This window comes from Onychostoma macrolepis, chromosome 10, assembly GCF_012432095.1.
Source record: "Onychostoma macrolepis isolate SWU-2019 chromosome 10, ASM1243209v1, whole genome shotgun sequence".
Taxonomy (NCBI): domain Eukaryota; kingdom Metazoa; phylum Chordata; class Actinopteri; order Cypriniformes; family Cyprinidae; genus Onychostoma; species Onychostoma macrolepis.
Window position 1 is genome coordinate 2861440 of NC_081164.1, and position 24477 is coordinate 2885916.

General features: G+C 37.6%; 2 protein-coding genes across 10 annotated transcripts in view; one reads left to right on the plus strand and one right to left on the minus strand.

The window, feature by feature from the left end:
• Positions 1–886: 886 nt before the first annotated feature.
• On the minus strand, positions 887–5083 carry zgc:113274 (uncharacterized protein LOC552925 homolog). Of its 4 annotated transcripts, none has more exons than XM_058789865.1 (5): positions 4948–5083; positions 3284–3486; positions 1756–2166; positions 1585–1670; positions 887–1454 (listed from the first exon to the last, which is right to left on the minus strand). In XM_058789865.1, exons 2-5 carry the CDS (start codon positions 3306–3308, stop codon positions 1296–1298), a joined length of 681 nt encoding a protein of 226 aa, XP_058645848.1. In that variant the 5' UTR covers positions 3309–3486; positions 4948–5083; the 3' UTR covers positions 887–1295. The 4 variants fall into 4 exon arrangements, with proteins under 4 accessions (XP_058645848.1, XP_058645850.1, XP_058645847.1 ...); XM_058789867.1 differs by having other exon boundaries at positions 1756–2141; positions 3284–3491; positions 4948–5062; XM_058789864.1 differs by having other exon boundaries at positions 3284–3491; positions 4948–5062.
• Positions 5067–24477, plus strand: part of sec31a (SEC31 homolog A, COPII coat complex component) — a 29593-nt gene continuing 10182 nt past the window's right edge. For 4 of the 6 annotated variants that reach the window (XM_058789833.1, XM_058789834.1, XM_058789835.1 and 1 more), the window contains exons 1-20: positions 5067–5206; positions 6066–6145; positions 6930–7053; positions 7635–7833; positions 7956–8051; positions 8480–8620; positions 9693–9835; positions 9915–10014; positions 10090–10251; positions 11164–11316; positions 11395–11625; positions 11717–11791; positions 11878–11925; positions 19750–19921; positions 20061–20239; positions 20504–20630; positions 22406–22551; positions 22639–22812; positions 23960–24127; positions 24216–24311. In XM_058789833.1, the coding sequence (XP_058645816.1) occupies positions 6067–6145; positions 6930–7053; positions 7635–7833; positions 7956–8051; positions 8480–8620; positions 9693–9835; positions 9915–10014; positions 10090–10251; positions 11164–11316; positions 11395–11625; positions 11717–11791; positions 11878–11925; positions 19750–19921; positions 20061–20239; positions 20504–20630; positions 22406–22551; positions 22639–22812; positions 23960–24127; positions 24216–24311 (2613 nt within the window). In that variant the 5' untranslated portion in view covers positions 5067–5206; position 6066. Of the gene's footprint in view, positions 5207–6065; positions 6146–6929; positions 7054–7634; positions 7834–7955; positions 8052–8479; positions 8621–9692; positions 9836–9914; positions 10015–10089; positions 10252–11163; positions 11317–11394; positions 11626–11716; positions 11792–11877; positions 11926–16357; positions 17255–19749; positions 19922–20060; positions 20240–20503; positions 20631–22405; positions 22552–22638; positions 22813–23959; positions 24128–24215; positions 24312–24477 lie in introns of all 6 variants that reach the window. The other 2 variants (XM_058789838.1, XM_058789837.1) reach the window with 2 other exon arrangements.

The following is a 24477-nucleotide window of genomic DNA, read 5'->3' on the forward strand; positions in this document are numbered from 1 at the left end:
GTGTATGCATTGTTAGACTGTGGCTTCTTATAATCCATAATAATGCGTCCACCAGTGATAAAGTCATCCCCTGTTGTTCTCTCATATCAAAACTCACCAATGTGTTTGTTTAGAACTGTTTTGGATCTGTGCAGATTTCACTCCTGATTCAGATGAGATGGCTTTATTATGAAATATTATGGATAGAGGACTCATATTTAGTCAGAAACAATGGTTTAACAGTTAAAAACGTGTTGATGATGGATTTGTTTATTATAAATACAAAGCTTTTCGAGACATTAACTGATGGACTGGAGTGGTGTGGATTATTGTGATGTTGTTATCAGCTGTTTGGACTCTCATTCTGACGGCACCCATTCACTGCTGAGACACTGATGCAATGCTACATTTCTCCAAATCTGATGAGGAAACAAATGCATCTACATCTGGGATGTCCTACGGGTGACATTTTCAGCAATTTATTTAATAAAAAATTCCTTTAAAATCCAGTAGAAGTGTTATTGAAGCTTCAGCTCAGTTTATCACGAATTAGGCATCATTCAATTACTCTAAGTTGCAATTTGACCCCAGCAATAAACAAATAATTAAACAGTGTACTTCTTCAGAAGTTTGAGAAAATACTTCATTGTTTTGAAATTAGTAAAATGTAATTTGAAATAGTTGTAGATGTAGTAATCAAAGCTTGCATGTAACATCACCCAGGTTTCATAATTGGTTCAGCCCATAGAAGTTTCTCTCTCTCGCTCTTTTTAAATGTATTAATAAAATTGAAAGGTTATCATAAACCTGGTTTTTGATGTGTCATTAAGGAGTATGAAGTGTATATTTATGTGAAAAAAAAAAAAATAAATTGTGATAAAATGAAGGGGTCTGAATACTTTCTGAAAGCACCATATTTAATATCTTCTAACACAATTTTATGTACAGTATAACTTTTGAAAGTGTTTTTCCCCCTTAGATATAAAACAGATCTAAAGAAACAATCATTATGGGGTTGAAGGTTTATCCATAACCTTGGCGTTGCAAGTGCCATGCTCTACTCGTTGAGCTACAGGAATATACAAATAAATAAATACATGAATACACAATTTTGTTGCATCATCTTGAGAAATAACATGATTATGAATGATTTATATAAGTAACAGCATGAACAGAATTTTGAATAATAATGTGTGGCCTCATTTCAAATAATTTTAAAGTACTTATTTTGTTAAAGATATTCCTAAACAAACAGGAAACACAATTAAGCAACAAAATGTGTTTTTTTTTTTTTTACATTGTGCTTCCTCATAACATCATGTCAGAAATAAATCAGTATCTAACAGGTCTCGGTCTGAATCACAAATTTGAGCGCTGTCCTCCTCTGAAGTCTGATGAATGGGGACAGGAACATCACGCTCCTCTTTGATTTCTTTCTTGACTTCGTCCTGGTTAATGAGACTGAAACTGATGACCTAAAAATGCAGAAACGTAAATATGTCAGCTCTAAAACTCCCACACATTTTGACCAGTGCATTTCCATTACAGCCGATTCTGATTTCCTATCAAGTGATTCAGTCGAATATGCTTCAGTAGCTCTGTCACCTGTCCGTAGCTTCCCAAAGATGTTGCTTCAGTTATGTGGCTGTAGAGATTGTGGCGGGCTATGAAACTACTGAGCCAATCTCGACCTACAGGAATTTAAAAAAAAATCAAGTTAGCAACACAAAAGCTGTCAGCTGAATTACTGAATCAAAGTGTCACAACAAAACCTACCCGCTAACCTCTGCTCTCCCCAGTTGTTGGGGACGGGAATGTTGTTCTTCTGTGCAAATTCAAAAGCGATTTCTCTGCATCTCTTTGGCGTGAGGCTGTGCACGCCTTCAGCCAGCATGCGGATGTTTTCTGCAAGCTCCTCCTCTAACTCCTCAGACAAGATCCTCCTGGCTTCAGCCGTTCCTCTGTAGCCCACGGTTTTCTCTCTTTTCTCTTCTGCCTTCTTCATGTAGCGCTGCAGGGTGGACCTGCCGATCTTTCTTTCTTTTGCCACGGTTCTGATAGATTTCCCACGCTTCACTTCAACAAACGCTTTCTCCAGCTCCTCATAGGTTACTGAGCCCCAGTCCGTTTTACGAATATAGTTCCGTGGCATGATCGCTTTCCTGTGGTGTTTGACAACAGCACAAGCTGTGAAGAATTACACACACACACACACACACACGTCATAAGGGTCAATTTTTTAAAACTTTATACTTTTATTAGTCATCTGAAATCTGAATAAATAAGCTTTCCATTGATGTATGGTTTGTTAGGATCGGACAATATTTGGCCGAGATACGACTATTTGAAAATCTGGAATCTGAGGGTGCAAAAAATATCTAAATATTGAGAAAATTGCCTTTAAAGTTGTCCAAATGAAGTTCTTAGCAATGCATATTACTAATCAAAAATTAAGTTTTGATATATTTATGGTAGGAAATTTACAAAATATCTTCATGGAATATGATCTTTACTTAATATCCTAATGATTTTTGGCATAAAAGAAAAATGGATAATTTTGACCCATACAATGTATTGTTGGCTATTGCTACAAATATACCTGTGCTGCTTATGACATATCTTTTGAAATGAAATAATGCTTTCATTCAGCAAGGATGCATTAAATTGCTTAAAATTGACAGTAAAGACATTTATATTGCTACAAAAGATTTCAAATATATGACAGAGAATATATACAGAGAATCCTTAAAAACTGTATTAAGCAACAAACTTTTTTTCAACATTAATAATAAAAATATTAATTAAATATATATTATTTAAAAATATTATTAATGTTATTTTCAACATTAATAATAATAATAAATGTTTCTTGAGCAGCAAATCAGCGTATTAGAATGATTTCTGAAGGATCATGTGACTCTGAAGACTGGAGCAATGATGCTGAAAAATCAGCTTTAATCACAGAATTAATAATAAAAAAAAATGTTACAATATATTCACATAAAAAGCAGTTACTTTAAATTGTAATAATATTTCACAATATTTTTGTATTTTACATCCAATAAATGCAGCCTTGGTGAACATAAGAGTCTTATACATCAAAACATTAAAAAATCTTTAATTTCTTCTTATTTAATACATTTTTATTACATTAAATTAAAATACTGCCTTCATATATTCATTTTTTAAACTAGGGTCTTAGACTTCTGGACTGCACTGTATGATTTTAGAGCTCAACAAATATGCTTCGACATGGAAAAATAAAATAATTTTTCAAGTAAAACAAATATGAAAACAATCTTACCACTTTTCTCTTGTGTTTCTCTCATTTACAGACAGCTGGATATGCTGTGCACTTCCAGACTGTTTGGTGTCACATGACAAATCAATGCTCAGATGCACAGGTGTCTCATCTCCCCCCACTCAACCCTACTACTGTCTACTGTCTATTTATCACCAGTGAATAAACTGATGCAGTTTGGCACTTTCTGGTCCAGGATTTGTAGCCTACTCTGAAAGAAGAAACAATTTTGTTTTAGTCTCTGAAGGTATAATATGTCACATATACTCGACATAGAAATGGTACACAACCAAGGAGAAATCTCAAAATAAGTTATTTAAATAATGTCAAGTCACATGACAATTCTGTCAAATTGAAAAGGCAAATTTCACAGATTTCAAATATAACACATTCTCTTTTGATACAGAAAGTGTCTATAGTCCTCATATATTGTCAGGGAGGATTTTCTAAACGCTTTCTCACAGAAACGGCTTGCATCCTCGCAAGGTACCTTGAGGTATAGTCATATTATATTGATTTAGTCTCTCCACTGGATGAACTCCACTGCTAAATGCTGGCTGATTACTGAACAGAATTATGCAAACAACAATATAATTAAAAATGTGTGTTTTTGCTTGATACAATTCAATTCGTGCAATGTTCTGGTAATTCAGGGACTGTGTCTTCTAGTGCAGTGGTTTCTCAACAAGTGGACAGGGGCCCACTATAGGGGGCCTCAGTAAGTCATTGAAATAATTTTAAATTAATACATTCGGTTTTATTAAAGCAATCTCAATTAAAATGTTAAACAAAAAAGCTGTACAGCAATAAACTAACATCATATTTTTGAGTTTATTCATTTTTAAATGAGCTTTAGATGAGAGGGCTTTTGAATATTGTCTTGTAGTCAAAACGTGAGAATCACTGCTCTAATCATCCACACCGATCCAGTCCATCAATTAACAGCTGAAATGAAAAGCTGAATGTTTGTTAGAAACAAATTCATCATTATGATTTGTTTATTACAAACGCACAGCTTTTCAAGTCGCGCGGATTATTGTGATGTTTTTATCAGTGTTTGTACTCTGATTCTGACGGCACCCATTCACTGCTGAGCAAGTGATGTAATGCTACACTTCTCCAAATCTGATGAAGAAACAATCTACATCTACATCTTGGATGGCCTGAGGGTGAGTAAATACTTAGTAAATTTTTATTTTTGGGTGAACTATTCCTTTAAATATACATCTAAAGCTAAACATTCTTGAAATAGTATTTCTGAAGGCACTGAAGCAACTTATTCAAAAACTTTTTATGTTAGTTTTTTGCATACGGCCACTTCTGCATTGCGCTACAACAACAACAACAACAACAACACATAACAATATGTTCAGACATGTACTATAATGCCACCTTTAAAGCACGAGTATCGTTCAAATAACCACGGTAAATGGTTATGCTAATCACTCAGTATTATGGTGTTAACATTTGATTACTGATATAATACTGACTGTTAAGAAATATGCACTGCGTCCATGATATGAATATGATTTCATGCCATGAAAATTAAGTGCGCAAATATTCTTAGAAATCGCTAACCTGATATTTAAAGCTGATAAACATCACTAACTGAGATTTGAGAAGTGCAAACACACACAGGTGCCACAAAAACCAAAACACACACTTACACAACAAACACAGAGCTCTTCCGCCGGAATTCGTCGCCCGAGGGGGGAGGGAGTCGCTGCCGGAAGTCGTCACCTCGGTGGGCGGGGCTTGTTGTGCCACGTTGATGGACAGCAGTGGGGACGTGGAGCTCTGTCCATCTGCAGACAAACCTCACACAAACCTACGGATCTCATAAAGTTATCCTGCTAATTCACTCTAACGCTCGTGTTTGTGTGTGGATGAGTGTGTGTGTGACCGCTGGAAGCGCGACGAGAGAAGGTAAACACTTTAAAACTAACACAATCCCTCTGTGGATCGCTGCATTAGCCTCTCTGCTACAGTATTATCTGTTTAAATAGACATTACGTCTACAGATTTCACATTTCATTCACTAAAACATGTCTGTTGTGAACATCTTGTCTCTTTTTATGTATAACAGTGCTTTATTTAGAATTTCTGATTTAAGTTATCCTAAACATTCATTGTCCAATGTATTGCAAACTGTAAACTAGGTATTATGCCTAAAATTAATTTTCAGCAAGATATTATTTATTGTTTGCAATGAAGGTCCCAGCTGCTGTTTGTACTGTCATACGAATAATCGGTTACACTTTATTTTAAGATGTCCTTGTTACAGTGTAATTATACATTTAATTACTGAGTAATATTAATTAACAATATGTACTTACTATATGATTAGGGTTTGGCTTACGGCTGCTTGCATGTAATTATGCATAATTTATTGTTTTTATAATAGTAAGTAAGTAAGAATTGAGTGTTTAATCTTATCATTATACATTACTGACACTCTATCCTCTAATTTGATACTGTTAAGTGCTTTGACATAATCTGTATTGTTAAAGCGCTATATAAATAAACTTGACTTGACGTGTAACTTGTGTAACAAGGACACCTTCAAATAAAGTGTTACCAAATAACTCATGTATAATTAATTAGATTATATTTAGGAGATACTCCCAAATAAACTTCCAAGTGTCAATTGGTAGATCTTTCCATTGAGTTATACATCAAACCTTATTACTTTGACTTACCTAAACAGTTTGCATGTTGACTGTCAATGTGACATTTTCTAAAGAATCATAGCATGGTCAATGCATATCATTTTTTTTAATCATAGGATGAAGCTAAAAGAAATTAACCGAACGGCCATCCAGGCCTGGAGTCCAGCACAGCAACACCCCATCTACCTGGCTGCAGGTAACCGCTATCACTCACTGAATTCATTTCCAAACTCTTGCTATTATACACAGCGCAGTTGGCATGAGACATTTCACTTGCGCTAACTAATCAGGGAAAGTGAACGCCAATGTTTTTAACAGATTAGTAGTTAATGAACAGTCGGATATGAATATGATTAATAATGAATAATCTGTAATTTAGTATAATGCTTTCATGTTTATTAATAGTGAAAGTTTTTTTTTTTTTTTATTTTAACATTTTTATGATATCGCTCTTATGTGTAGTAAAACTTGCACACAAGTTATATTGACAACTGTTTTTTTTTGTTGTTGTTTTTTTGTGGTCAGTTCTTTTCAGTGAGTTTGTGGAACCGCTTGGCAAATCAGTCTAAATGATTCAATAGTGAATAAGTTTGCATTTCATTCTTAAAAATCCCTTAACTGTAATCACAAGCAAACTGGAAAAGTCATTGGTCAAAAGTCTGGGAAAAAGTCTAATTATAGACCTTAAGTCAGGCTGTAAGGGACAGACTTACAGTATTTACGATGGCACATGCTGTATAAAGGTCCCAGATTGTGACTTTAACAACTTCAAAACTGCTTTATGTTCTTTTGTCAACTGAATGTACACTTTTTTTTTTCAGAAAGATATTTAGTCAGCTGAACAGTCAGTATGTCGTTGTTAATCAACAGTACAGTCCACTGAACGCTTCAGTCCCTCACAGCCTCATTTTCATTCCTGTCAAGTATTAAACATGAGGTCTGTTTTGTCTGATGTGTCTCATTGATGAATGTGTGTTCAGGAACGTCGGCCCAGCAGCTCGATGCCACCTTCAGCACCAATGCATCTCTGGAGATCTTTGAACTGGATCTCTCTGATCCTGCTTTAGCCATGAAGTCATGTGGTTCGTTCTCCTCTCCACACAGGTACTGTGTTTTGCTCGCATTATCTGCTAGTGATTTACAGTTCTGTCCTCCGAATGACCACCAAACAAATCTCACCATTGAAAACAGTGGAGTATATCTTTTATAGTCGGCCCCATTCACTTTCATTTCTTCCTCTTGAGTTTCTGTGAAATGTTTTGTTTTACATGGAAGCAATAAAGTTGAAAATGATAATGGGTTAATGATGATTGAATTAAAAAATTTTGTATGAGCTGTTCTTATAAAGCTATTCAGAAATCAGGGTCCATAAAATGAAAATCTGGCAGGTCGTAATATACATTCATTTTGGTGGCTTAATGCTTCTGAGGACAAAAAAGGTGCATCTTAGATAAACTGCAAAACAAATCACGGCAGATGTTTCCTATAGCTTTTTGTTATATTAGCAAGGGAATATCATTCCTAAATGTTCAAATAAATCAATATAAACCCTTTAAGGTTGCAATGTATTTTGCAGTTTGGTGAATAACTTTGTTTTATTCATTTACAAAAGCAAATTTTGCTCTCATCTTGTACTTAAGGGTTAATTTTGAACCCCAGTAGTAACCTTTCTGTTCTGTCTCTAGATACCACAAACTAGTCTGGGGTCCACGTGGCATTGAAGACCAGAGTTTGCCATCGGGTGTCCTCATCGCTGGAGGAGAGAATGGCAACATTATCCTCTATGACGCCTCCAAAATCATTGCTGGAGACAGTGAAGTGATTATTGCCCAGAGCGAGAAACATACGGGACCAGTAAGAGCTCTCGATGTCAACTCGTTTCAGGTAATTAACCAAACCAAGTTCTTATTCTTTGGTCAGCTTGTGCAAGAATTATTATTTTTCCATGTCAGGTAAGTGGAGTTATGATCAGTGTACATGACTCCTTTTTTCTTTTGTTTCTTTAGTCAAACCTTGTGGCCTCCGGGGGAAATGAGTCAGAAATCTACATTTGGGATTTGGACAACTTAAACTCCCCAATGACGCCAGGACCTAAAACACAGGTGCAGATCTAATGTGCACTCAAGAAGGAGGTCTAGTTTTGTTCTTGATTTCTGATAAACGTTGAGATGATGCATTGTTGTGTTCTTATGAATGTCATTAGTAGGGTTTTCATGGGAAGCCATCATCACTATGCTATTGGTTGTAGTTTGAGCAGCATCTCTCAAGCGGGGCACAAGATGAATTGAAATAAGCTGAAACTTTACTAAAACAAATTTGAATATTGTTGTGGACAGTGGGGGTCCTTGGAGGAAAAAGGTTGAGAACAACTTTGCTTTTAAGCAATCAGATTTTTTCCTGGTGGATGGAAAAACTGCCCCACAAATTCCATAGACATAGAAAAAGGAGCCCATGTGACTTGGGACTGTCCTGGGACAGTAAGCAATCGCCCATCACCCTTGTCTAATGTTGACTTTGTTGTTGCTTTTAGCCCCTAGAGGACATCAGCTGTGTTGCGTGGAACAAACAGGTGCAGCACATCCTGGCCTCGGCCAGTCCCAGCGGAAAAGCTTCAGTCTGGGATCTGAGAAAGAACGACCTGATCATCAAAGTCAGCGACCACAGCAACAGGGTTTGTGCAGTTATTCCTTTTTGCCTTGATTTTACTAAACTTTTGCTAATAATAACGGTTAACTTTAATAATGCATAACAATTTTGTGTATTTAACTAAAGACAAAGTATCATGTTATTACTAGGGCTGTCTATATAATGTGTGAAATTAATTAATTAGTTAAGAAAAATAATGCATTAAAAATTGCGGGTAATTCACAGACCAGCACAGGTTATACAATTGATTACATTTTATACAATTGATTGATGGCACAGTATTGTCTGATTTAGCTCAATTTTCAACTATGAAGCCACAGCAGAACTGTTATGAAATTCCGAGCAGCACACAGCGATGGTTTCTTAATGGATCGGTGTTTTGAATGAATCGGGTGAACCAATGATTCAGTGGCCCATTCATATAGAGAGCCATTTACTTCATTCCTGAATGAATCAGTTGTTTGTTTGAATGAATCGAATGAATGAATGAACGATTTACTCAAGGCATTTACCACCACCTACTGGCAGTTTTAATTTCTTATTTAAAGTATAATTTCATTTCTTTTTTAAATCATATTTCCATATTAATAAAAAACTATTAAAGCAATAGTTCATCCCAGCATGTAGTTTCAGATTTGTTTGACTTTTTTCAAAACATAAAAGCAGATATTTTGAAGAACGTTGGTAACCAAACTGTTGGTTGCCACTGACTTTCATTGTATGAAAAAAAAAAAATACTGTGACATTTCTCATTTCTCAAAGGTTAACTTGCCTATAAGTTTTTGTAATGATAAATTCTTTGTTGAATCAAATGAAATATTTCTTACTAAAGCTACTTTTTGTAATGTCTTTGATTGATGCTTTTCTCATTCAGCACAATAATAGGTCATTTTTCAGGCAAATTTGATGTGTGATTAATTCGCAATTAATTTTCGCTAATCGCCATTGTGTAATTAATTACATAAAAACTTTTAATCGCTTGACAGCCCTAGTTATTACTATATTTCTGCTAGGGCATGCTTGTGTATTGAAGTAGTATTTTGTTGTTATTACTGTCTGATGTTAGAGTTTGTGATCGAGTTTGTGTTGTGGTTCAGATGCATTGCTCTGGTCTGGCCTGGAACCCGGAGGTGGCCACTCAGCTGGTTCTGGCGTCTGAAGACGACCGAATGCCTGTCATCCAAATGTGGGACCTGCGCTTTGCCACCTCCCCTCTCAAAGTGCTGGAGAGCCACACAAGGTAGATATAAACATCAGCAGATACTCTTACCCTCCTTGAGTCTTTCTTTATCCTTATCGGTCTGTATGTGTGCTTTCAGGGGTGTTTTGGCCATAGCCTGGAGTGAAGCAGATCCAGAGCTGCTCCTGAGCTGCGGGAAAGATAACCGGATCCTGTGCTGGAACCCCAACACGGCTGAGGTGAGAGTTTAGTCATGTGATGAATACTGTGGTGAAAAAGTTATGGGGTGTAAACTGTGATGTCTTTTCAATCAGGTTCTGTATGAGCTGCCCACCAGTACTCAGTGGTGTTTTGACATCCAGTGGTGTCCCAGAAACCCAGCTGTGCTGTCTGCTGCTGCCTTTGATGGCCATATCAGCATCTACTCCGTTATGGGAGGGAGCAATGACAACGCCAGTACTTTACAGGCCGAACAGGTACAACTTAACTCTTAAGGGTGACATATTGTGAAAATCTGACTCTTTCCATGTTTAAATGCTATAATCTGGACTCAGAAAACGTGAAAAAGATTAACCCAGTAAATTTTTTTTGGTAAGTGTTTCTCTGCAAGCTTATGAAAAAACGAACGTGTCAGATTTCACTTCCCCCCCCGTGACGTAGAAAAGGGGTTTTGTTATAATATTACTGCCACTTACTCTGTCTTTGGCTGCACTGACGAGTACAGAACACTATTTAGATTCATTTTAATAAATTTACTGTATATTATGCTGCTGCCACACAGACCTAATATAAACATGCGATTTCTTTGCCAGCTGTTTACCTTCACAGACATAACCGACTGTTTTTGTAACTCGTGTGTTTTTAACATAAACTTGTGTGTATTTGACAGTTAAAGCGCAATAAGACATGAAAGAGAACTTAGAGCTCACTTAGTTTAGTGCTCACATGCCGTGTAACAGATGCTTTCTGCGCGCTCAGAAAACTGTATATCAGTTTAAACTGTTAAAACATGATTTCAGTGTGATGAGATGATAATCAAAACCAAACAGTTGTTTTTTTAGCTCCGTATCTGAGGAATGAGCTGTAAAGGCACAGTCCTATTCTGGAAAAGGGGGCGGGGAGCAGCAGCTCATTTGCATTTAAAGAGATATGCACAAAAACAACCTTTTTTTTCTTCCACCCAGAATAGGCATTTTCAAAATGATATAATAAAAGATCTGTGAGGTATTTTGAGCTGAACTTCACAGACAGATTCTGGGGGTCTCCTAAATCTTATATTACATCTTGTAAAAAGAGCATAATATGTCCTTTTCAATACACGTTAACATTCTCATAAGCTTGAACACTGATCTGCTCACAGTTGCTCCTGATGTTCTTTGGCTCAACAGTTAAGTAGTTCATTTGGAAATATGGATCCTTTTGGAACGGGCAAGACGCTGCCGCCTTTACAGCTGCCTCAGACTGCCACGACCCAAAGCACCGTCACACCTCTCAAAAAACCCCCCAAATGGATCCGTAGACCAGTTGGAGCGTCTTTTGCTGTAAGTGGCCACAGATCTAATAGACACCTTAAAAATGGTGTGCTTGTTTCTAATCAGCTTTTGTCTTTTTGTGAGCAGTTTGGTGGAAAACTAGTCACTTTGGACAACGTCAAGCCAGCGGCCCAACAGCCCCAGCAGACTGCTGCCCATGTCGTTCATATCAGTCAGGTTGTGACAGAAACCGATTTCCTCGGTCGCTCGAACCAACTCCAGGCGACACTCACTGCAGGAAATTTCCTTGAGTACTGCCAAACCAAGATTGAAGCTGCTCAGAGTGAATTTGAGAAGACCGTTTGGTCTTTTCTGAAGGTGGGACTCTGGAATAGTTTATAAGCTGTCGTACTTGTATTACGTAATCAAATCTTTACCGAAGTTGTAACCAATAGATTTATGTGCTCAGGTGAACTTTGAAGAAGATGCACGGGGGAAATATTTGGACCTTTTGGGATACAAGAAGGAAGAGCTCGCTTTAAAGGTATTTTTGTGTGTTCACAGTGTTTGTAGTGTGAATATCTGTATCTGCTTCTTTGTGTCTTGATAAGTTTTGCTTGTGGTTTTCAGATTGCATCAGCATTAGAAAGGAACTGCAAATCTGATGAGGCCGATGTGGTAAGTGCAACAGTCACTCGTTCAGGCAACCTCTGCATTCAGTTTGAGCCTGTTTGACTTTTTGAAAGCCAAGCAAGTAGATGCTCGTGCTTTAATTCATTACACAAAACAAGACCGCAACAAACATTTTTTTAAAGTTTGATTCATGTGCTTTCCTCTAAGGAAGGGGAAGTGAAAAGAAACTCTTTTTTTTTATTGCATAAATACAATCTTTCAGCTGCTCAATTCTTTTTCTAATTGATAAACCAAACAAAGTGGAAATAATAGTTGTACTAACAACTACCTCCAAAATCAACCCTTGAATTCTTTAACTGAAATCTTTTAGTGCATGATTTGGCAAATTTCTGGCAAATGCATTTTTTAAATTCTAAAACACTCATTGTAGAAGCCTAGGAACTTGTGAACAACATTTTGTGACTCAGCAAACTGATAAAAGCTTGAACCTGCACCCTGACCCCTAGCAGTTGCTTAGTAGCCAGCCAGTCAGAAACGGAAACGTTTAGCCGACCCTTGCCATTTCTAAGAATTACATAAATATAATTCAGTCATGACAACTTCTGGGATAAATTATAAAATCTTTATCAATGTAAATAGGTCCATAGGTTTGTTCTTGGTGGACTAGATCTGCTACGCTGCTGCAGAGCAAGTAGACTTGCTTCTGCTAAATGCTCAAAGTCATAAAATTAAAAGTAAACATGCTGCTGCCCATAGCAGATCTAGGCAGGTGGTGCTGGGGAGGCGGTGGGCTAACATGAGGACGTGCGTAGAGCACAGACATGGCATTCATTGAATATGTGCCGGTTATATAAGTAAAAACTTATATAAACGGTTATATAAGGAATCCGATTGGCTGGGAACATTGAATTGAATGAACCAATTAGAACGCGAGTAGAGTTTCATGGCTGAACTATTCATGAAGTTTAATATAGGAAATACTTATATGTGACCCTGGACCACAAAACCAGTCATAAGGGTCAGTTTTTTCGAAATTGAGATTTGTACATGACCTGAAAACTGAATAAATAAGCTTTCCATTGATGTATGGTTTGTTAGGATCGGACAACTTTTGGCCGAGATACAACAATTTGAAAATCTGGAATCTGAGGGTGCAAAAAAAAATCTAAATTTTGAGAAAATTGCCTTTAAAGTTGTCCAAATTAAGTTCTTAGCAATGCATATTACAAATCAAAAATTAAGTTTTGATATATTTACGGTAGGAAATTTACAAAATATCTTCATGGAACATGATCTTTACTTAATGCCCTAATAATTTTTGGCATAAAAAAAAAATCGATAATTCTGGCTATTGCTACAAATATGCCCCAGCGACTTAAGACTGGTTTTGTGGTCCAGGGTCACATATGGTGTTCTGTCAAAATCTGCAACTGACATTAAAGGGTTACTCCACCCCAAAATGAAAATTTTGTCATTAATCACTTACCCTCATGTCGTTCCAAACCTGTAAAAGCTTCAATTCGTCTTCGGAACACAATTTAAGATATTTTGGATGAAAACCGGGAGGCTTGTGACTGTCCCATTGACTGCCAAGTAAATAACACTGTCAAGTAGTGATCGACCGATATTGATTTTTTTTTATTACCTATACCAATTATTTGCATGTTTATGTGCCCGATAACCGATATTCAGAACCAATATTTCTTTTACTGTTATAAAGTAAATAAATAACTAAATGAAGTGAGTCCATACTTCACTTTGGTTTTTCCTCCTTTCAGTCATCTTTAAAAAAAAAAAAAAAAAAAGGTTTGTTCGCGGAGATAATACATCATTAATTTCCATAGAGATGTATTTATTTAGATGTGTATTAGCAAAATAATGGTTATATAGAAAATTTTAATATAATTTATCGTGTTTTAAACAAGTGAATCTTGTTAAAAGTAATATGCGGTGGCCGTGCTGGAGCATTTCCTGAGCATCAACCGCTGAGTGAACAGCAATATGAAATCATCTTCACGAGACTAATAATGAGCATATACAACAGAGAGAGAAATAAATTCAGCACTTTTATTTCTAACATGTGCTCATTCATGGCTGCATATTATTTAATTCAAGCAAAGTTACGTCTTTATTGGGACAGACTGACGGATTATTTTACGTGACTCAGTGAGTTCGTCTCTATTTCTTAGAGCCAAGCTGCGTAAACTGCATATCAGGCATTTATGTAATTCATCTAATTTGTGCATTAATGGCTGTTACGTTAAATAAAGTTTACTAACTACAGCAAATCAAGTACCTGTGCACGCCGTTGTTGTCGTCTCGTCTCCCCTCAGACGCGCTGGCGATCCTATGTGCAATTCTCAAAACACCCACACGATTGCGGTGTTTATCGGTGAATCCGATATTACAAAACCGATATCTGATCATGGTAAAATGCTTAAATATCAGGAAAAATATCGGTAAATCGATATATTGGTCGATCTCTACTGTCAAGGCCCAGAAAAGTATAAAAAAACATCGTCAGAATAGTCCATCTGCCATCAGTGGTTCAATCTGAATTTAATGAAGCGACGAGAACACTTTTTCTGCGCAAAGAAAACAAAAAAAAAGACTTTATTCAACAATTCGTCTCCTCTGGTTCTGCGTAGCGCCATTTTGGAGAATTGCACACAAGCAGTGTACGCTCTTGTGTGTCAGCCGCATACTGGATACGCTGTTTTCATTCAAATCAAAGCGTAAACAAACGTAGAAGACGTATCCTTGTGGCGCGGCTGACACAGAAGAGCGTACGCTGCTTGCGTCCAGCGTTACACTGAACCAGAGGAGACGAATTGTTGAATAAAGTCATTTTTTTTGTTGTCTTTGTGCAGAAAAAGTGTTCTCGTCGCTTCATTAAATTCAGATTGAACCACTGATGGCAGATGGACTATTGATGATTCTTTTCATACTTTTCTGGGCCTCGACAGTGTTATTTACTTGGCAGTCAATGGGACAGTTACAAACCTCTCGGTTTTCATCCAAAATATCTTAAATTGTGTTCCGAAGATGAACGAAGCTTTTACAGGTTTGAAACGACATGGGGGGTAAGTGATTAATGACACAATTTTCATTTTGGGTGGAGTAACCCTTTGAAGGAGCATTCAGTAGTTTGGTGCTAATAAATACCTTAAATAAATTCAAGAGTCATCTGAATGGTGTTCAATCACATGAGATGAAGACTGTACTCATCATAGTTTTCTTTAACAAGGGTTCGAAAATGTTGAAATAATGTGACCTGGTAAATGTAAATGAGAATCCTCACGCTCATTGGCTTCCGCCTCTGTACATTTACATTTACATTTATGCATTTAGCAGACGCTTTTATCCAAAGCGACTTACATTGCATTCAAGTTACAGTTTTTACATTTGATCAGCTCTTGCTTTCCCTGGGAATCGAACCCATGATCTTGGCGTTGCTAGCGCCATGCTCTACTATTTGAGCTACAGGAAAGCCTCCTGTAGATAGTGTTGTTTGCTGATGTGAAGAGTGAAAATTAGACAGTGCACCGTAATTATTATTGTACCAGTGGAGACAACGGGAGAATCAATATGTACAGCTGAAGAAGCAAAAATTATCTGAAGACAGAAAGGCCGTCTTCAGTGACCTGATAATGCTACTGAAAGAACTACTGAATGCACCTTTAACAATACTATAGCCGTGTCTCATTTTGAAGGCTGCGCCTTTCAGAGGGAGCATTTGTCGGCTGAATATATCATTGAGGCTGGCTTGTTTCAGAAAAGCAGTAATTTACAGTAATTGCATATCACAAGGAATATATCTGCAAGCACAGATGAGTTTAAGCACACACAATTTCTATGGGCAATGCAATGGTTGTAATATGGACCACAAAACCAGTCATAAGGGTAAATTGTTTTTTTTTCTCCATTCTGTCACAGAGGGAGTTTTGGTTCCTTGCCGCTGTCGCCTCTGGCTTGCTCAGTTGGGGACACTTAATTTCTAGCGATTATCGCCGATTTGATTGCACAGATACTATTTAAACTAAACCGAGCTAGACAATGACATCTCTGAATTCAATAATGAAATGCCTTTAACTGAAAATTGAGTGTTTAATCTTATCATTATACATTACTGACACTCTATCCTCCAATTTGATACTGTTAAGTGCTTTGACACAATCTGTATTGTAAAAGCGCTATATAAATAAAGGTGACTTGACTTGTTTTTGAAACAACAATGTATTGTTGGTTATTGCTACAAATATACCTGTGCTACTTATGACTGATTTTGTGCTCCAGGGCACACATTTGTTTTATGACAAAAACATTTAGGAATCTGTAAACCTGTGGTAGAGGCTGCCAAAAGTCATGGACTTTATTGGCTTGTCATATAAGCGTCACTTCTTCAATTAAATAATCTTGTTTGCTTAATTTTTCACCACTTGCATTCCATCTTATCCTGACTGTGGTGTGTGTGAAGCTTTCACTCATACCTTCTTCCATACCTCACCATTATCCCGCTCCTGTTCCCGTGTCAAACCCTGTGCCTGACCCTGTTTCCAAGCCTGAACCAGTCCTTGAAACTCAGTCAGAAACTGAACCCATTGCTGTGTCGGCTCAGCCTCAGCTCGAGCCAAAATATCCAAGTTCTCCAAACCTTGAGCTAAACCTAGAGTCTGTGAACGAACCTCTGCTTGAGCCCACAATTGTCCCCAGTGCCAGAACCCAGAAACCTCAGTCACAGCCCTCAGTGGACTTCACCCCACCAATAGATCTTACCTACTCCTTTGACCAGACGCCTATATCCACACCCACATCACAGGTTGATTCTTCTGGTCAACTGATGGTCACAGCTCAAGAGCAGTCACAGTCTGTGCCACTCTTTGCACCTCAGCATCTGGGATCTTCAGATCTACTGTTACCTCCTCAATCTGCTGCTGCGATGGTGCCACAAGAGTCTCTTCCTTCATGTGCACAAACAGTTGAGTTTCAGCAATCTGTGGCAGTCAATCAACAAGCATCTGGTGCAGTGCATTCTGGGCCAGTGCTGCCAGCTGAACCTCTTGAGTCTGTACAAGAACCTACTGTTGATATACAACAGCCAGCATCTGATGTGATGCCACCATGTAGTAGCTCTCAGCCGCGGGCCGCTCTTGGCCTTTCTCCAGATATCTTGCCTCAAGAAGCCATGAGCTTGCAAACTCCAGTTGACTCCCAAACACCTGCACCAGAATCTGATTTGAGGACACAGCGTTCTGTTTCTGAGACTGATCTTCTGAATACCAGTGATTGCCGGCCTGTGCTACATGTCGAAGAGGTTTCTGGTTGTGGTGACCCAAATAAATCCAGGGCTAAAGAGGCAGCGACACTGGAGGAGGTACCTTGCCCAGCGATGCTCCCGATAGACTCAGCTAGAGCCTCCTGTTGCTGCATCCCTGTGTGATAGAATTACCTCGTAACTGTGTCAAATTTTATTGGAATTGAATTAATGAAACTTGACAAGGCAGGGGGAGAAAAATATAGAGGGAGTAATAAACTACTCTCTGAAGTCTCACACAGGAATGCTGGAATGGTAGCTTTTTTTTGTGGTAGATTTTTGTTGCAAATAACTTCAACCAAGCCTTGAAATGTAGTTGGTGTAGTCTTGCGGTAAAATGCATGCACTTTTTCTACCACCTTGGGAGTTGTGGTGTACATAACATAGAACCAGCATGATTTTACCAAAACAGCTGGTAGTTGACTAACAAATGTGACCCATTATGGCAAAATGAGTCGAAATGCGCACAGGCTGATTTTGAGCTACAGGCAAAAAAAAAGTGAGATGACGGATTTGAGGCAAAAATGAGTTTGTTAAGTCCTTATCTAGTGATCCCAATTCTCCAAACAGTGATTATACATCTAAAAGTATCTTTATTTGTACATTTTCTGAGAAGAGTACCTTTTCTCTGCTTAATGTTAATCAAACAATAAAAGAAAAGAGGGAATCACTCGCTGCTCTTGATTGAACTGCTTTTGCAGTTTTAATAATCAATTTATTTGTAATGAACAAAAGTGATTTTTAAATTTTACTATGTTTTTCTGACTTGAATGCTTTTTAAAAGTAATACACTATACACTTGTTTCTTTCTTATTGTTCTATTTTTCATCGGTTTGTATTTATAACAACAAAGAAAATAAAAAATAGCTATATTGTGATTATTAATCTAGTATTGAGTAAGAAATGAAGTGGGGGGAAAGATGTAATGTTGCTGGGTGATTTTGCTTTGGAACCTTCAGAAAACTTTAAATCTGACTCCATCCACTTCAAACAGGTGTAGCACAGTCATTTTTCGTCTGATTCCAAAAAACAAATCAACATCATTTTTTAATAGAGAATGTAAAAAAATAACTAATTTAAAAAAATTAGCTAATTGTGACTCATTTTGCCAGCATAGGTCACAAATGTAGCCATTTGGGCATTGCAAGATCGTCATTTTTTTTCTGTTGATATCTTGTTGCTTCACATAGCTGGTCGTTAGCTTAATACACTTTTTTTTTAAGTACCTTAACATGTTTTTTTATCATTATCGTGAGAACACATTTCTCGCAGGTGATTGGAACGTGGTTTAAATGATGGTAGAAGTAGTTTCATTTTTTTTATTTTTTTATTAAACTCTTAATTCCTATTCAGAATGTTGTAACTCGATCTTCCGGTGGAGCAACCATCTCTGGTGATGCATTTAAGCAGTTTGGAAACATGGCGAAATGGAAAATAAATGCACTTCTATGCATCTCCGAGTCAGAGATTTGCTTACAGTTTTACAAGACATGAACCATGTATTTTATTAAAGGGGTCATCGGATGCCCATTTTCCACATGTTTCTCTTCTGTGGGGTGACGCGCAGTTCTCTGAGAGGCTGTAAACTTTAGCCACATTCGTGAAGCTTGCTAACGAGCACATTGTTAGGAAAGGCAATTTGCAAAATTCATTAAAAAAACCTTACACTCACATCTTCTGTAGGTGAAGCTGGATCACGAAAGATTTGCTTGAACATAGTCGCATTTAGGTAGATCGGGGATCGGCGCATTCCCTTCAAAAACAAACGTAAACCTCTGCGTCAAGAGTGAATGACGACTGCTATGTTCATTATTACATCCAACAACAAAACACATCAATCGCTTAGGAGACATTCTTGTCTTCTCCTGCTCTGGTGTCGAAACAATGGTGGACTGATGACAGCTCACTCAGGGCGGGTCTAAGGTAAAACGCCAGTGTCAATCAACAATCGTGGGAGGGGCCTGGGTCTGTGTGACGTCACACAGACAAGAAGATGATTTATCGAGATTTAAAAAAAAAAACACTGGGTGGATTTTTATCATTATAGGGTGGTTGTGTACACACACTGCCAACGCACATTTCATGGAATAATTAATTTTGCGTCCGATGACCGCTTTAATAGTTTGAAACACCAGTATAGAGGCATTTTAGTTGTGTTTCTGAGAAATTATGGATACAAAGAGGCCTATTTAAATTGAATATTTTGTGTTCCGGGTTGGGATACATATGAATAGTGAATTAAACCCATAAATGTCATGTAAATAATATTGAAAGCAATTAAATCCGAAGTAATTTCTTACTCTGATTATTTGGTGTACTTATTGCTTTTGAGTGTTTGCAACTAGGCAGTTCAGTTGTTGGTTTGTTAGCCTTGCGTGTATTGTTCAAAACATTTTGTTTTTATTTTTTAGTGTTTGTGTTTTGTTTTTTGCTTTTAAAATGACATCCAAAATTTTTAGAATTGTGTGGAATGTCAAGTGGTTGAAATTAACCAGGAAGAGGAAGCATTGCTCATGTTTTTCACTGTCATTTACATATATATTTTTCTTATCAAGGTTGAGAAGAAAAGCCCTGTTGAGGAAGAAGAAGAAGAGCCGCCTGCCGCTGAGACACCTGACCTAGACGAGATTCCTTTTGAAGATGAAGAACCTGCTGCTGAGGAGACGTCCAACACAGACATTACTCCAGCTCCTACTTCAGACACCGTTAACCTCAAAGTTAGCCAGGGCAAGTTTCCTTTTGAATGTTCATCACATAACCTTCACTGATATAATGAACGTTGATGGAGCAAATAAAATTGGGGGTCACGTTCTTCGAAAGGAATTTAAATGTTTACTAATGACTTCATGCTTGCTTTTTCTTTCAGACATTGATGGGCTGATCACCCAGGCACTGCTGACTGGGGATTACGAAGCTGCTGTTAACCTCTGTCTGCATGACAACCGAATGGCTGACGGCATCATCCTGGCTATTGCCGGAGGTCCCGAGCTTCTGGCAGAGACTCAGAAGAAATACTTCAGCAGAACTCAAAGCAAAATCTCTAAGGTGAGGTCATGTAGTGCCACACTAGACATGCTTTGAATGTGTTGCCATTACTGTGTCTTCTGTTATAGGTGTTATTATAAATTAGAGATCTGTCCTTCTCTTATATATGTCTCGTTTTCATTTGGACCCGACTAAGAACCAAACCAGTTTCCTTTTTATTTTATGCAGACTTCCAAAACATATGGAACTTGTAGTTGATGTGTTGAATTGCATGTCTTGACATTTACTCTAGTAGCTCTGATGTCAGATCTCAATGTATTGTAGCTCATTAGTGCTGTGGTGATGAAGGACTGGTTGGACATTTTGGAGACATGTGACCTGCAGAACTGGAAGGAAGCGCTGGCTGCAGTAATGACTTACGCAAAGCCAGAGGAGTTCTCCTCACTCTGTGGTGAGTCGAGTGTACAGAATCTCTTCTGCAGGCTACACTAACATCTTAATTAATACTGGAGGAAAACTGAATATTTTAATGTTCTCAGTGATTTAGGGCAGCTCGATTATGACAAAAATCATAATCACGATTATTTTGGTCAATATTGTAATCACGATTATGAGTGGGCCATATGACCTAAACTTTAAATGAAGGATTTATTTAAAGTTAGTGATCAATATGAATAATCTAATATAAAATAAAACAACATAGTCTTTACTGTAAGAATTAAACTTCATTTGTTACTTATTAAAGCTTCAAAAAGTCCTTCAGTCAAGAGCAGTGTGTGATTTATTTTTTAATTTTTCTTAAAAATTTTTACATTTAATATTAAGCACACAGTCGCAGCAGGAATATTAGCCCGCTGTCACTTTAAGAGCCGCACGGATCCAATTTACTGTTGCACACGTGTTTGCATTCATTTATTACATAACCAACGAGGATTTACGTGAATAGTCACTAAGCGCCGCATTTGGACAATTTTGGGGCGAAATAATCGCTTTATCTCAATTATTGTATTTTCATAATCGTTGGAGGCAGAAATCGAAACTGTATTCTGATTAATTGCACAGCCCTATTGGCTACTATATATTGAATAACTATATAATACCAGGACTCAGTAATAATGACTGCCCGATGGCCGAGGACCAGTGTTAAAGAGAAGTGAACATAAACAATTCATAAAGAAATCAGAATGCTTGTCAATATATTAGATATTATATTAAAATTGCTTCTTTTGCCTTTTTAATAAACAGTGGTTTACAAATCAAAATGTTGCTCTGTCTTTAAATACATTGAGTTATAATTAATGATCTTATGGATAAAAATCAACCTCAGCTAATGTTTTAACCTAGATAGGGAGCCCTATTTCATGCACATTACTGTAATAAATAAAAGTTACAATTAACAACTGAGCCCAAACTATTAAATTTAGTTTTTATTTATTTATTAGATATAATACTCAACACTTAAGTAAAAATTGTATGCAAACATGTAAATTGGACAGTTTTTAGGCAGTTTTACATTAACATAAATCTAATAATACATTTTCTATTTGTTGTTGAGATGTAATTATTTACACAATGGATGTTACTGTGACTTGTTTTCATGATAGATTCATTTAAACATATATTAAATAATTAAGACATCACTAACAGCTTTAGTAAAATATAATTAATATGTAGGCTAATTTAGTGGATATATTTAGCAAAGTGCTCTTCTCTAGCGAACAAACAAGCTGTTGACACTGATGACTTGCCTGCTATGTGAAATGCTATGTGACATTTTGTTTGCAAACTGTTTTACTGATGTTTTTTTCCGTGGTTAAAACACTGACTGAGCGATTACATGAGGCATTCATTCACATTTATTTAGTGTTATAACTAGTAGTAAAGAGAAACACTCCACATCAAAAACTTGCCAAAACTGCATTTATCATTTGAATTTCCTGAAAAAATGGACACAGTTTGAAAGATGAGGCTTTGTTTCTTATAGAAAGTAACAATATATAAAACTGGAAGTTTTAAATTAAGTTGTGAACGTGCAGTTCTTAAAACAATGCTGTATTTGTTCAGTACACAAGTATCGAATCAAAAATTTTCGGTTCGCATACCTGTACTGTTACACCCCTATTATATATATTTGCTTACTGCATTGCCCAGCCCTATTTTTGATTACTCCATTCTAATATTTTCAAGGGTAGTTATGTGCATGAGTGTTTGATTTATTTCCTGCAGGTCTGCTGGGCTCCAGGCTGGAGGCTGCTGAGGACACAGAACTGCAGGCTCAGGCCTGTCTCTGCTACATCTGCGCAGGCACGGTAGAGCAGCTGATCGCCTACTGGGCCAAAGCTCAGGACTCCTGCAGCCCGCTGGCACTGCAGGTGAGACAGGACTCCAGCAGCTCACTGGCCCAAGACTGCAGTCCATCATGAACTAATGGATTGTTGTAACGGTGTTGTTGTTTGTAGGAGCTGGTTGAGAAGGTGGTGGTCCTGCAGAGAGCTGTCCTGAAAGCTCAGGGTGGTGTTTCTCCTGATATGGGTGCACTGCTGGCAGAGAAGATGAATCAGTACGCCAGTCTGCTGGCTTCACAGGGCAGCTTACAGACGGCCATATCCTACCTGCCCACCAACACTCAACAGGTGACCGTCAGAAATTGTGCCTTAAGTTGGTAGATGGTCACACGAGAAAGTTTACCACGTGGTGAACTGCTATTGCTTTTGCAAAAATAATGTGTTGAATTATTTCCTATAGAGCTCTAGGCCTATATCAAATTATAATAACGGCCAGCACTAAAAACAGGTTTAAACATGGTCTAAAATGAGCCAATGTAAATACTAATGTCTCCTGATGCATCCTAAGGCAAAGCACGTCTTGTGTAAAATGCAGTAATTGTGCTAAAACAAGGATTTCAACCTTTGCTGGTTGGGTCAGGGTTGTTATTGTTAATTAAAACTACAACTAACATTATTAGAAAATAGTTTTTTGTTCATTTAAATAAGCTGAAATCAAATATAAATATTAGATGAAAAATAATGTTTATGAAGTGTTGCCTTGGTAACTAATTAAATAAAGTAAGTTTAAAAGGTTAGTTCGCCCCAAAAAAGAAAATTAGTCCATGTTTTACTCCCCCTCAAGGCATCCTAGGTACAGTATATATGACTTTCTTCTTTCAGACGAATGCAATCGGAGCTATATTAAAAATTGTCCTAGCTATTCCAAGCTTTAGAGTAGCATGGACGGGTGATTTTTTTCAACAGTCCAAAAGAAGTCAAATAAAGCGCATCCATCCTTATTAAAACGATGCGTTTTTTTGTAAGAAAAATATCCATATTTATAACGTAATAAACACTTTTCTGTGGTGTCGTACACGGAAGCTGTTCCGGCGGATGATGTAGGACGTATACGCAACAATTTAAATTTAATCATTTGGTGCAATGCACTTATTGTGAACACATGTTTTTACATTGTACTTATACTTCAAAAAATACCTGCATGTAATTACATCAGTAATTAATTTCTGTAATTACATTCATAATTACACTGTTGACCCATCCCTTACACCTACAGATACCACCAAACCTGTCCCTAACCTTATCCCTATCCCACCTCAATAGCAGCAAAAGTGTTTTGCAATACAGTATGACCACAATAAGTACATTGTACTTATTTTTTAATGAAAGAGCATAGTAGTTAAGGCCACCTAAAATATCAAATGGGGCCGCAATTTTTGTTGTGTCTATAAGGTTTAATGCCAGCTCTGTGCGTTTGATTTGTATTTGTCTGTAGGTTGCTGTGCATCAGCTGCGTGATCGTCTGAGCAGAGCTCTGGGTCAGCAGCAGCAGTCTGGAGTGAGGCAGACGCTTCCCGCTCCTGTACCAGTGCAGACGTTCACACAACCTCAACCTCCACAGGTCCCCGCGCAGCCCGCCACACACCCTCAGTATTACCCACAGGTACGAGACACGAGTAAAGCACGCGGGTGCATTGTTTGACTCACCAGCAGCCGATACCAGTGTGTGTTTGTGTTTGTGTTGTGTTCAGGGTAGATCCGCCACTACTGTCACGTCCTGGAGTAACCAAACCCCTACAGCTCTGCCCAGTGTCCCTCGCCCACTCGTGCCTGCCGCTGACCCGCAGGTACAGACCCACAGAGCTGTGACAGACACATACCGCATGAGCAAAACCTGCCGGGTCTATAAACCGCTCATTTAATACCATAGTTTGACTTCTGTTTCTTTGGTCGATCTCTTGTGGGCTTTGCTCCATCAGAGCTGTATTTGGGTCTACACAGTAATGTATCTTT

What these genes read in the sequence shown, in the direction of transcription:
- zgc:113274 (XM_058789865.1), bottom strand. Translation starts at nt 3,308, where the DNA reads ATGAGAGAAACACAAGAGAAAAGTG. An exon ending in GGGAGAGCAGAGGTTAGCGG is followed by an intron (nt 1,671 to 1,755) that starts GTAGGTTTTGTT and finishes AAATTCCTGTAG; the next exon opens with GTCGAGATTGGCTCAGTAGT. An exon ending in CTTTGGGAAGCTACGGACAG is followed by an intron (nt 1,455 to 1,584) that starts GTGACAGAGCTA and finishes CTGCATTTTTAG; the next exon opens with GTCATCAGTTTCAGTCTCAT.